General features: G+C 32.8%; 1 protein-coding gene across 1 annotated transcript in view; it reads left to right on the forward strand.

Moving 5' to 3' along the window:
• LOC132755581 (kinesin-like protein KIF14) overlaps positions 1 to 10,966 on the forward strand; it is a 37,260-nt gene extending 26,294 nt beyond the window's left edge. Inside the window, exons 19-27 of the mRNA XM_060746469.1 lie at positions 333 to 427; positions 1,198 to 1,289; positions 1,914 to 2,012; positions 2,557 to 2,861; positions 3,941 to 4,102; positions 4,763 to 4,900; positions 5,245 to 5,325; positions 6,471 to 6,627; positions 7,965 to 10,966. Coding sequence (XP_060602452.1) covers positions 333 to 427; positions 1,198 to 1,289; positions 1,914 to 2,012; positions 2,557 to 2,861; positions 3,941 to 4,102; positions 4,763 to 4,900; positions 5,245 to 5,325; positions 6,471 to 6,627; positions 7,965 to 8,314 — 1,479 coding nt within the window. The 3' untranslated portion in view covers positions 8,315 to 10,966. The remainder of the gene's footprint in view (positions 1 to 332; positions 428 to 1,197; positions 1,290 to 1,913; positions 2,013 to 2,556; positions 2,862 to 3,940; positions 4,103 to 4,762; positions 4,901 to 5,244; positions 5,326 to 6,470; positions 6,628 to 7,964) is intronic.
• The last annotated feature ends 3,430 nt before the right edge of the window (positions 10,967 to 14,396 follow it).

A 14,396-nucleotide genomic window follows, 5' to 3' on the forward strand; every position in this document is an offset into this window, starting at 1 on the left:
ATGATTGCCCTTTGTTAAGAAGTAAATATTTGTTTCTGAGGCACAATGTGCCTTTAAAGATCCAACCCAATTTTATTTCTGTTGCTGGATGATTAGGTGTATAAGAGTACTTGCCTTTTACTTGTTTGCAAGCAAAGAATCCACAATTTTAACAACCAATGAAAATGTTTGTTTAGAGAAAACCACAAAATTTTATGGGCAAGAAATTAAGCTTTTCTTGTTATTATTTTTACTGTAGAATAAGTCATTTGTAAAACTGGTGAAATTATAGGGCTTCAACATATACATGTAGATTGTAAAAGTAATGAATAGATGTGATGATCTATTTTTAGAATGACTCAGAGAGTACAGACGAAGATGAAGTTTTTAATGACCCAGAAGATCAGTGGGGAAAAGATTCCACCAGTATGTCTCCCCGCTCACCCAAGTATGTACTCTTTATTGACTTATATATGAAATATATATGTACTGCTGTATGTCTTGCCACTCACACATTAATGATAAGGGACATGGATGATTTTTATGTAATTATACAGTGGAACCTGTCTAATCTGAACTTGTCCGAATCAGAAGAAAAGGTTTTTACTATTAAAAATAGAACAATTAAAATTGTGACCTGACACTTTGATCGGATAAGGAAGAATTATAAAAGTGTGGTTTAGCAAGTCTCCGCTGTATCAGTCATTTCAAATATAACCACATGGAAGGTATCTAATGGTGGCCCCAAATATGTCTACATGTGGTGAAAAAAATTTTCTTAATAGTTTTGCCTTCCTTTATATTTTATTAATCGAGTGTGCTGTCTCCTCTGACAGCTCTTGTTATGTTAAGACCTAAGTTTGATCCTTAAGTATTGTGTCAATATAAACAGGTAAAGAGGGGACAATAGATTAAAATCAGAATTCTAATTCTACTTTAGTGGTGGTAGAGCAGCTTAGGTACACAAATATAACACCAGGAACTGGGTAATTTATTTAGTCTTTTGTGGTAAACTTAAACAGTAGTTTGGCAGCTTACTTGGTGCCTACTAACATGCGTTCCTACATGTATATGTGTGTTGTCTGAAATGGAATACAAGTAAATCAATACAACTTTCTTTGATAGACTAATCCCTGTTTAAAGTTTTAGCCTTGAAAAGTAATCATCAGAATTTAAGTATTATGTATCTTTATTCATTGCTCTATCTTACTATTACAGAAATGGACAGAGACATTCAGTTCCGTCACCCAGTCTGAGACAAGCCTTACTGTCCAGTATTTCCAGTGTAAACAGCAGTCTGTTCAGGAAAGGTAAATGTCACATTTGGTTTGTAATTCCCATATATAAAAAAACAAAACTTCGCATAAAAATGAAACATCTTTTTGTTATTCCATTACAAATAGCTAGCTTACGGAAAGTCGGTTCTACTCAGGTGCCTGTTCGTGCCTGAAATAATGCACGGAAGGGCAACTGAGGTCTTCCTCCACCAGTAAAGCTGGAACATTGCCATATGACCTATACTGTGTGGGTGTGACGTAAAACCCAAACAAACAAACAAACCAATAGATTGTACTGATAAGATGTCAACAAAGTACTGATAGATTACATATTTGTTTTAATTTCCATTAACAGCTTATGTTTTACTCTTTACAAAGGACTTACAGGGCATCTTCCAGTCTTTTTTATATACAAAGGCCAAGTCATAAACTGCATGCTTGTCATCTGTTAAATTATCTTCACTTCCACACAGATTATACATTCATATTCTTTCACAATGTATTCTGTGTAAAATTAGAGATGAATTGTATTATTATTGAGTATTATAAGTGTGTAATTTTTGTAAAAGTGTTAATTGAATGATGATCATTCACTTTCTAAAGTGGTGTTATATATATTGGTTGAAAGTTAATGCACGTTGTCTTGCGTTATTTCAGATTCACTAATTAAGGGGGATACTTGTGCCAAATGTTCTGGACCTGGAGTTGCTTCCCTTTGTAAAGATATTTTGAATGTTACTTTGAGTACAATTAAATGTAAGTTTATCAATTTATTACATTTATTTTGTGAATGCTTAGGTATTTGAGAGAAGTAAATACTGGGAAGGCAAGATTAAAAGTCCTGATTTTGTGAAATTTATAGTATCCCTTGGAATTATTTTTTATATTATGTAGGACGTTAATTAAATTGATGAAGATTCCATTCAAAAGACCCAAAAAAATAACATAAAGAAAAAAAATTGGCATTGAAATATAGCAAAAAGGGCTTTATTATGACTTTTTAAGACATCGGACATATTGTTTATTGTGTAAGACATTACTTTTCAAAAATGAACGTTGAATCTTAAATTATTCCTTAAAGTCAATTTATTTTTAATTATTTAAATGTGTTTTATATTTTATGCCCTGTAATAGTGTTTAGTGTGGTTTATTTTGACATACTGAAATATTACTTTGACCATGGATAAATATGACCATAACTTTTGTATTTAACAGATTTGAGACTGGTATTTGTGTCTTAAAACGGATCCTGTTCAAAAAATTTTACAGTGTGATTTTAATCTTTCTATCTATATTCAAGCATCTACAATGGAAGAAAGTATTGCAGACAAGATTCTTCACAGTTGTCAAAGTTTGAATGCAAGTCTTCACCAGACATCTAACCTTCCCGTTTCCAGGGAAACCAACAACAATCAGGCCAGTCGTACAGACCTGCTACAGCTTATATGTATACAGATGACTAACAGCTTTCATGTTTTATTGAACAATACAACACTGTGGGCATCGATGTATCAATCTCTACAGTCAGCACTTATTCAGGACCTGCTGCAGAGAATAGGGGATCAAGTGAAAAATATGGGTGGACATATTGTCAGGTTTATGCAGGTATATTTCAAAGTTAACATTATTTTTATTACAAATTTTTTTTGATTTTTGGTATGAAATGTATTTAAAGTTTGATTATCTATGAATAAAACATACATTGCACTTTAATTTATGTGAATTTTATTTTTAAAGTGGATTGGTCTACACAAAGGGCACATTTTCCATAAGAATTTCAAATATTGATTAAAACAATTGTTAATTGGATAATATATTCTCATGAAATATTTCTAGAAAACAAAATGAGCCATGTCACGACAAAACCAACATAATAGGTTTGCGACCAGCATGGATCCAGACCAGCCTGCGCATCCACGCAGTCTGATCAGGATCCATGCTGTTCGCCATCAGTTTCTCTACTTGTTGGTAAGCGAACAGCATGGATCCTGATCAGACTGCGCGGATGCGCAATCCGCGCAGGCTGGTCTGGATCTATGCTGGTCGTAAACCCATTATGTTTGTTTTGTCGTGACGCGGCTCAAATGTTGATAGAATTTTAAAGTGATTTAGTATGGATAAGATATATTAAAGATCAAAAAGCAAACACATTTTTCATTTTATTTTTTGTGGAATGTTTACACTTTGTAAAGTATAGAGCTATATCTATAGAATATGTTCTTGAAATACAAAAAAAAGAGAGGTTAATTTGCATTGTTTCCACAAACTTATGGGTGAATCTTGAATGAGATGTCAGAAATAGATTGTAACATTCTCGAACAAAATATAATGCTACTATTTAAGTAGGTTGTAACCATTAAGCATTCCTTTCATATAGGCATTTTGGAAGTATCATTTTTTCAGAATGGAAACAAACAATTTGTAAACTGCAGGCAGCAGAGATATAGCTTTACACAGTAACTGATTAAGTAGGATTGTATCTTACTTGTAAAAGCCAATGTTTTATTTCATGGTATGATTGAAAAATGGAAATGATAATTATGTGCTGTAATTAAAAAAATACAGAGCAAGGTGACTTATAGGCCCATAGGGCTGGGTGTTATTATTATAATAATCATATATATATAGTTTTGTAATTATTGTCAAAACACACAAGTCACTATAATCAATGATTATCTTATCAGGGATGTGAAGGTGATATAGACAGCCTGATCGAGGAATCTACATCACGACTGTCAGACAGTATACACCATGTGTGTAAGCTGGCGGGGGAGCTGGCACTAGCAACCGACACTCCCATGCTTTACTTTGATGATAACTCTAGTCAGACAGGCAAAGATGGCCAGGTAATACAGTCTTAAGTTATTTATTCAGAGGGTGAACAGATAAGAAGCTATACCTGTAAATTTGGCCTCCTAGAAGAACATTTACTCCATCTTCTTTGCTTGATTAAGGGCTTCTTTGATTTCCAGCTTGGAATATGAAAATAAATGAGTATTGGTATTAGTAGTTTTCTGTCAAGTTTGAAAAATAAAAGAGAAAAAAAAGTTTGTAACTGAAATATTTCTGGTTAGCAAAAACAGTCTGTTCACTGTCTCTTGCTAATTGAATGAAGACGTCAATCTAGGTTTTATTTAGGTATGTCTGGTGTAGAAATGTATTGTTTAATTCATTTGACTTTAATAGAATAATAAAGTAAAATAATAAAACAATTTTGATCATAAGGTTATTCTTGTATAAAGATTTGGCTTTAAAGGTTTTATATCATAAATCGTTGATTTGTGCTTAAGTTCCAAGTTCAAATAGAGGGTTCTTAATCATTGAAAAAAACTATCTAACTATCATTGCAAGAATTAAAGGGATCATTTTCTAAAATGTTCCAGGATAAATGAAATCATAAATGTTCATGTATGTTATATGGATGGGTCTATGTAAAGCAGGTTTTTATGAAAGACGACTTCTCTGTGACATACTTAACTTTCACATATTTATTCATAATTTGTCAGGTTACAACAGAGGTGAGCCAGTCATTTTTCAGTGGCTGTGAAACATTCATAGACAAAACTCTACAAGGTGCATTACGAACTGTTGATGACTTTGAAACCAAAGCTCAAATGCTAACAGATGCAGGGCTATCAAATATGGTAAGATAAATGCATATATCATTTCTGTTTAAGTCATTTGTATATAGACCATAGCATTTTTAAATTGCACTGAGATGATATTAAAAAAAAAGCATCATACAGGGAAACCTGTTTTAAAGAACTCTTTTAGAGAAAGGCTTAAAAAATCTTTTACAGAACTATAAATTCTTTACATCACATACATCCATGTCTATAAATACCAAAAATGGTAAATGAAATCATGGTTGTTTATTGCTAGATGGTGTCCACTTTAGTGCAGGTGATGTTACACACTGTATTGGTAGCATAAAACATAAAGTTTCTCTCCAGAACACAATAATGTTTTATTGTAATAACTTTTACAGGCACTGGGAGATGTTCCACAGAATGTAGAGATATGTGTAACAACTTGCAAGGATCTGTTACTGAAATGTCAAAAACTACAGGTAATGTTATCAGGTTTATTTATAAACTTACATATACTATTTGTATCACAGTTATTGACTGTTTGTATAGCAGTTATTGTGTTAGTCTATCACTTAATTCTGTTAGTCTAGCAGTTATGGTGTTAATCTTGCAGTAATTAGTTTAAACATATTTTTATTCATCAATATTTACAAGCATGTAACATTTTTACATCACAATATATATGGATTGGAAAACAAGCATAACACTTATATTAATTCCTTTCCTTTAATTGCAGTAATTGAGTTAGCCTATCAGTTTGTTTGTGTTAGCCTATCAGTTAATTGTGTTAGTCTAGCAGTTATGGTGTTAATCTAGCAGTAATTGTGTTAGTGTAGCAGTAATTGTTTTGACTTTGCAATTGTGTAATTATTTGGTTAGCTGTACAATTATTTTGTTGACCTGAGAGTTGTTATGTTAGGCAAGTTATTATTGTGTAAGCCTAGCAATAATTATGTTAGCCTAGCAATAATTGTGTTAGCCTACGATTTGGGTGAGTTTAACAATTATTGTGTGGGTCAGGCAGATTTTGTGTTAGCCAAGCAATATTGGGCTAGCCTATTGCACTTATTGTGTTAACCAGGCAGGTATTGGTTTATCCTGATTTATGTGGTCTTATGAGCTACAACAGTAACAGTGGATGAAGTCGTCTAAAAAAAGAAAAGGAATGCACAGCATTTCCTGTGCAGTCATTCAAATAGTTTCATCTAAATAACTGTCATGTTTGATTTGTAGAGATTTTCTTAGAAATTTTGCCATAATTTCAAACATCTTTGAAATGTTTATACTATTAGAGTTAAAAACAGCTATTATATTTCCTTTTAATTAATTTGACAGAGGAAATATTACCAGTTTACAATTAATTCTTACTTTTAATTTAGATTAATTAAATTAAGGTTAATAGCAATTTCACTGTAAATTGGGGGGGGGGGGGATAGTGTGATAGAAAATGTACTTTTTGTTTGTTCTCAGGTTAGTGATTAATTTAGTTAAACTAAATTAAGCTGAAAAGTAACTACATTATTATTACTGTATAAATTTGAAAATAAATTTAGCCTGATAGAAAATTTCTTCTTGTTTGTTGTCAAGTAAGTGATAATTTCAATTTCAACTGTGTGTTTTTCAGGTAGAGGTAGACATGAGTAATTTAGAGCAATCTTTCCACGGATCTCTACAATATTGCACAGGTAGTTATCGTCGCTGTGAGGCATTGATCTCCCATGTAAGTGCACTTGTAGAAGGTGTTGGCATGCTGGTACAAAATGCTGAACCTATTATAGAAGGTAAGTGTCAGTTTTGGAACGCTTTTTCATTAAGGCAGATTGAGCTCAACTTTATTTTTATACAGGCACAGTTATTTTCTCCTTCTTAGCTTTATTTTTAAAGAGTGAGACTAAAAAAAGGATTGGAGCACCACACTAAGTATCATATACTGGTTCATACCGGACAAGAGGCTTGAATGATTAAATGCTAAAATCACGCCTTTTCACATTAGGGAATTAACTTTAAAACATCTAATTCATCTTTTCACACCAATTTCTATATGATAATGAATGAACGTTGTAAGAATCAGCGGAAATTTTTATGCCCCCACAATGTGGGACCGTTTAGCGTTGCACTTGTCCGTCCGTCCGTACGTCTGTCCGTACATCCCGAAATCTTGTGAACGCAACTCCTCTTAAACCGGATGGCAGATTTTGCTTAAACTTCCAGGGATGAACAACCTTAATGTGTAGATGGTAGTAAAGAAAGGAATTTTCGCTGCGACCAAATTTAACAGAATTATGGCCCTTTGTTGATTTTTTCACTATATACTATGTAGAAATTTTGTGAACGCAACTCCTCTTAAACCAGACGGCAGATTTTGTTTAAACTTCCTGGGATGAACAACCTTAATGTGTAGATGGTAGTAAAGGAAGGAATTTTTGCTGCGACCAAATTTAACAGAATTATGGCCCTTTGTTGATTTTTTTCACTATATACTATGTAGAAATTTGTGAACGCAACTCCTCTTAAACCGGATGGCAGATTTTGCTTAAACTTCCTGGGATAACAAACCTTAATGTGTAGATCGCAGTAAAGGAAGGAATTTTTTCTGCGACCAAATTTAACAGAATTATGGCCCTTTGTTGATTTTTTCACTATCTACCATATAGAAATTTTGTTAATGCAAGTCCTCTTAAACCGGATGGCAGATTTTGCTTAAACTTCCTGGGATGAACAACCTTAATGTGTAGATGGTAGTTAAGGAAGGAATTTTTGCTGCGACCAAATTTAATAGAATTACGGCCCTTTGTTGATTTTTTCACTATATACCATATATATGTTGTCAGTGGGGGCATCCATGTCCTTTGGACACAGTTCTAGTTTTCTCTATTTTGTGGTCATGATTTCTGCAAGAGGTAGAATTCTACTGCTCCAGTCTTGTATTGAGTTAAATCCATTTTTAAATTCATTTTATTGTTGTTTTATGTGAAGGTCACTTTCTTATTACAAACAATGATATTTGCAGATTTTCTCAGAACACCAAATTACCTATGTTGTACTACTTATTGAATGAATTGCCAAGATATTTGATGTGTTTGATTTTTGTTTATATTTGGTTTGTTTTGTTTTTTAGGACGTGACTTTGATATCAGGAAACTGATAAAATGTGCTGAAATGATACGTAAATACTCTGTCAGTGTAACTGAAGTAACAACACGCGATGTCAGGAAAACATCGACTACAAAGGGAGATAATTCAAACGATGAGCAGTCACCATCGCTATCTGACACAGTTGTAGAACAGTTGCAATTTACCGCGGAGGATGTACAGCAATCTATAAACAGCTTAGTTGACAGCGTACAAAAAGTGATAGAACTAGATCGAGCGTCAGGTCTCTCGACACCGCGTAGTAAACGTTTATTACCATCACCGGGAAGTGTTCCTGCTAGAAATATATCTAAAGCCCAGTCTGATGATAGCTGATTACTGAATAGCTGAAGTCAGTTTAGCTATGCTCTATATCAAAATTGTATTTATGGTGCTATTAGTTATCAATGCTTTCTTTATTTTAAAAAATATTAAAGGCTTTTTTCATAGCTTGCAGCATTGTTTAAACATTCAGATTGCATTGTTTAAGCATTATTATGCTACTGCACTTGACACAATGTAAAGCTATTTGTCTTTCAGTTTTTTACCTGTACTATATCAAACTCTCTTTATTAACATTTAACCTGCTGAATGTATGTAATGGGCCCAGCGTTGAATTTTGGAAGACAATTGTAAGTTAAACGGATTTCAAACCTCAATTACAAAAAATAAGCTATCAACAATATAGAGCTTGGTCATACTGCATGTTTGTGCAAGCTGGCCTTGATGTGCCTAGGTGTGCAAGCGCTGGCCTGGGTGTGCAAGCCTTTCTGGATTGGCCTGGATGTGCAAGCTTTTCTGGATTGGCCTGGGTGTGCAAACGCTGGCCTTGGTGTGCAAGCTTGTCAGTATTTGCCTGGTTGTGCAAGCACTAGCCTGGGTGTACGTGTTGGTCTGGGTGTGCAAGCTGGCCTGGCTCTATATTGCTGTCAAAAGCTAATATATTTTGGTTTTAGCAGGTATAGAGTAAACAATGAATGTTGAAACTTAATTCCCCAAATTATTGTTTAGTGACTGTTAGATGTAAAAAGTTTTTGGTTGACATATAAAGATAAAGAAATGACTGGGTTTTTTTTAAATACTTTTTTGTCTTTAAAGATAACCCTTCAGTATTGTACTCAATATTTTCTTTTGGGTGTTTCAGCTGTATCTTTTAAACTTTACATATTTTAGAATTGTTAATTTTGATTTTTCTCAAAAAGCATGTTTTGAATGTAATGTGCTTGGAATTTCCATGTAAAGTCGAAGCATTTACTTGGAATGCATTGTTTGTTTTGTATATACCATGTAATATAGATATGTTTAATTTATAGTCAAAGAGCTTCCCACTGCCTTTTTTCTTTTAGAAAAAAGAAAGGTATTTTATGTTTGTTAGATTAGATGTAAGCTGTCTTGTAAATATGATTCTGATTGGTCAATTTCAAATAAAGCAGCTACTTTGTTTATTTCATTTAAGCAACATTTAGACTGATATCAATCGTGATAACAATTGTTGAGTTTGAGTTTTTGTATATAAACAGATACATATTTATTAACTTGTGTGTTGAGATGGCTTTGGCCAAGCAGTTAAAGCTGTTGACCTCAAATCAATTGCCCCTTATGACTTTTGGTTTGAATCCCTATCAGGAACTTTTGGATTCTTTCATTTAATGTTACTATCCAGCTAGCTTATTCTACTAAAATGCCCACTCTTGCATGATACAATTATATTTTATCTTATATGTTCTTGAAATTTCATTTCTTGACCAAAATGAATTTACATACATGTCAAGTTGTCTTTGTCTTGTACAGTTTCTTAAATGAAATTTTTTTGAATTTTGTTTGTTTTGCATGTATAAGATCAGTAAGTTTAAGTATGATAATATAGCTTACGTATGACATGCCATAGTCATATTGGTGAGCATATCAGAATTAAAGCCGCACACCTCAAAAATAGTTTAAATTTTTGTGAACATCACAAAAGTAGCTCTTATTAATAATTTTCATTATAAAGATTTTGTCATATCTACTATGGTTAAAGTGATGTGATCCAGTTAAAAACATATACTTACAGTTAAAAAATTCTGGAAGAAGTTTGGCCAAAAAATGGTATTCACTGGTCTCATGGGAGATATATTCCCCTTATGCCCATTGTTTTATGGGTCTGGGTTGGATAATTTATATCTGATGTCAAAGTTTGTGGCTTTAAAATGTCAAAGTGGAGCTGTAAGTTAAACATGGATGCTCCTGCATCAGGAGTAAGCAAGAATTAGCTCCCCTGAATGTACTGTTCAGATTTTGTTTATATTGGCTGTGTAGCATTTTTGTATGCCAGTAATTTTAATTTTTTCATTTTATACGAATTTTTAAGAGCTAAGAACTCGGACTTAAAACAAGAAAAGTAAGTTTTTTTGGCCTGTACCGTCTTTTCTTTTATTGATAAGGCTTACAAGTAAAGTTGGCTAGCCCATATTTTTGGTTGCTATAGCTAAAAATAGATTTGCCTTTTTATACATAAAGTTCTCCAAAATCTCTTGTTAAAGGGCAATTAAAGCTTTCAGTATTGAATATCATTTTAAAATATATGATAAAGGGCATGATTAAAAAAACACACAAGTTTTTAACAAGATAGAGGTAAAAATTTGAGAAAAAAGTAAATATTTGAATAACTTTGGTAGCACTGCAACATCTTCTTGATGTGTAAACTAAAGTTGAGATGGAACTCTTCTTTCAGTAAGGTTGGTTATTCAATTACCTATTGCTTCTTTATCAGTTGTTTAGAATAACTTAAATAGTAAAAGACAAAAGTAAAAAAAATACCCAAAAACTTTTTATAATTCAATAATAAAAGATTGACACATGTAGTTTTGTTTCTAAACAATATTCATAGATAATAAGATTTCATAACTACGGTAATATTTCTGTCTTATTTTTGTAATGTACAAATGCAGTGCAATAATTTTGTATGCTTTATTGTATTTATGAATCTATTAAAATAATATTTAATTATTACTGTGTTGTTTTGTGTAATGAAGGTTTTCATTTGTTTCTGAGATGAAAATGACAGATTTTGCACTTTATGACGTTTTTATGCCTCTACAAAGTGGGGAGCATATAGCGTTGCACTTGTCCGTCTGTCCGTACGTCTGTCTGTCCGTACGTCCCGAAATCTTGTGAACACAACTCCTCTTAAACCGGATGGCAGATTTTGCTTAAACTTCCAGGGATGAATAACCTTAATGTGTAGATGGAAGTAAAGGAAGGAAGTTTTGCTGCGACCAAATTTAACAAAATTATGGTCTTCTGTTGAATTTTTCACTATATACCATATAGAAATTTTGTGACCGCAACTCCTCTTAAACCGGATGGCAGACTTTGCTTTAACTTCCAGGGATGAACAACCTTAATGTGTTGATGGAAGTAAAGGAAGGAATTTTTGCTGCGACCAAATTTAACAGAAATATGGCCCTTTTTCAACTTGTGGCACATGTAGCCCAAAAATATTTTACCTAGAGTCCTAAGATTGAACAAACAGTGAAGAGTGGGTGCATCCGTGTCCTATGGACACATTTCTAGTTAATGTTGCGTCCGTCCATCTGTCACACTCTTGTCTGTAGAATAACTTGAGAAGTGTTGAAGAAATTTTATTTATAAAGACCTTTGATAGGACATGCAGTGTCCAAGAATTATAACTCTACTTTGCTTAATGTTTGAATTATCTCCCTTTAGTTAAAAATGCCTTAATATATCGTTAAACTACATACATTTGTAGAGACTCGAAAAAAGGAAGTGCAAAGAAAAAGAACCGTAACTCTACATTGCTTAGTTTTCATATTGTCTCCCTTTATAATACTTAAAAATGCTTGTCTGGAGAATAACTTGAAAAATATAGAAGGAAAACTTTACACAGTGATAGATACCAGTGAAAGGAAGTGCAATGGCAAAATATCGGAATTTTGCCTTGCTTGCTTGCTCCCTTTTTGATAGTATTCGGAGTATAAGTTCTTAACTATTAATGTCATCACAGTGTAGAGATTAGTGAGAGATGGTTCAATGTCAAACAACCGAAACCCTACATTGCTTACTTTTTTAGTTATACCCTTTATAATATTAATTAAAAAACTTGAAAATTATTGACGGAATTTAATTAAAACTTCACACAGTGAAAGATATTATCATGACGAAGTGCAGCGTATAATAGCATTTTGTAAATTAGTTTCTTTGTTCACTTCACAGTATTTTACTTTTAAATACATGTTCAAAATTTTTATTAAAATTAGCATGAATCTGGAGGCATGCTGCTTTTATGGTAAGATGCTGATAAGGAAGTTAATACATCCTTTAAAAGACCCTGTCTTTTACCAGATTGCGCAGATGAAAATTTCACATCTATTACATACTTGATAGGGGCATCTCTAAACGCTGAATAATCTATAGATAAAATGCAATAAAAGGGAAGATCATTTTTTTTAAATATTAAGTCCGATTGTTTTGGTGTATATGTATGACATAACATTACATGCTTGAAATGTAGAATTAACTCAAACAAAAAAGTATTTGTAGAAAAAGTTCAAGTTTGTTGGACACTTTACTAATAACAATAATTTTTGACTGACTAAAAGTGATTACCAGGTGTCAGATGTGCGTCTCCAGCAGAATTAATCAAATGTATAATTTATATATAGCTTTTTTTTCTTATTTAATTGCTTTAATATCCCCCAGTGGTTGACTAATTTAATTTGGTTTTGTAATTAATAAATGCAATTTAAATCACAATATTAATTACGTTAATCAGAAGTCAAATGTAATAGCATTAAAGACTGTTTCAAGTATAAAAGATGGAAGCAATATTGAAATAATATTGCAGTAACGGTTGTTTTTCTTTCGTGAATCTAATATCTAATTGGACAAACATACACTATATATTAAGAATCAAGTTGACATGATTGTTAAGTTGTTGCCGGTAAGGTATTTGTGAACAATATTCAGCGTTATTTGTCAAAACCTTATCTTATACAGAATTGACAATCTCAGACGAACTGAATAAATTCTAAGATAGGTGGGATATCGATTAAACACGAATATGATTTTCCGTTTATTTCTCATTGTTACATGTTTTGTAAGTGAGAATAGAGCTGCTGAAAGGAGATCGTTGATGATGCCAGACATTCATGAGAACAGATCTCTGATATTGTCAAACAATTACAAGAATGATTCACTAAAGTGGTTAAACATCGGTGACATGTTAGCACCACTATGTCCAGGAGCCAATTTATGTGACACCAAAATGCCGGACATAAGCCGTTTCGTCAACTTCAAAGATTATGGATCCTGTTGCACCGGTAAGTTTTAATTTACGTTTGTTCCATTTGCTTAAAAAGAACACATCTGTGTTTTTGGTTACAAATTCTTTGTATAAGCGCTCGAGATGCCATTCAAAGAATACAGTCTTGACTTGCTCGTGCTTGTGTCTTTGTTTATAAAATCCCCAAGCAATTTCACGCTTTTTTTCTCATTTCATTTCATTATTTATAGACAATACCAATAAAAAACGTTGTTCTAACCTAGTCTCGCAACATTTGGATTTATATATGTTGGTAATTCTGAATGTCATTTCAAATAACAAACAAATCATAATATTGCTGGATAATTCTGCTACGTGACAATTAGTCTTGATCTCTGTAAGAAAAGAACATTTGAATTCCCTTTATCAGTATCTGCTGACAGTGCTAATGTGCTTTGTATTAAGAGAATGTTACGGATTTTCCCTCGAACCCTCTTTATACAAGTTTGACTGTATGTAATGTCGATTGTTCAATATCACCATCTTAATCTAGAAATCATTTTTAATACATATCTACAAGACATCGATATTAATAACGATTAACATATTGTTTCACAGATACAAGTTTAATGCTTGCATCTCTCTCTTTTTTTGAAAATATCATTATAATGATGATGATCATCATCATAAATGTTATCATAATCAATTAGGACAAAAGTTTTCACAAGTTTCTCCATGTTCATAACTTCTATTGCAGAATGCTCTTGTCAACCGGATTGCATCGATTTCGGTGATTGCTGTTTTCCGCAAGAAGAAATATTTCTAAACAAACAAGATTCTGAAGCATCAAACTTCAAGCGTGAATGTCTTCATCCTACTACATTTGTCCTTCCAGTGGAAACAAAGATTCTGTTCCATTCTTATTTTATGATAACCTCTGTTATGAATGAAGATAACTCCGGTTTAGCTTGCGGGGATACCAGAGTCGCCTTCTGGGGAAGCCTGTTCCCCGTATACTCTGCAAGTAAGCAACAGATCTACAAGAATAGGGCATGTGCAGATGCTGATAATGTCAAAGATGGTCAAGCTTGGGATATTCTTCTAAGCTGTAATGCAGAATCCGTATTACACCACGATGATAAAAGCATTATTATA

Source organism: Ruditapes philippinarum, unplaced genomic scaffold (assembly GCF_026571515.1).
Source record: "Ruditapes philippinarum isolate M1 unplaced genomic scaffold, ASM2657151v2 ctg546_1_1_1_1, whole genome shotgun sequence".
Classification (NCBI taxonomy): Eukaryota; Metazoa; Mollusca; class Bivalvia; order Venerida; family Veneridae; genus Ruditapes; species Ruditapes philippinarum.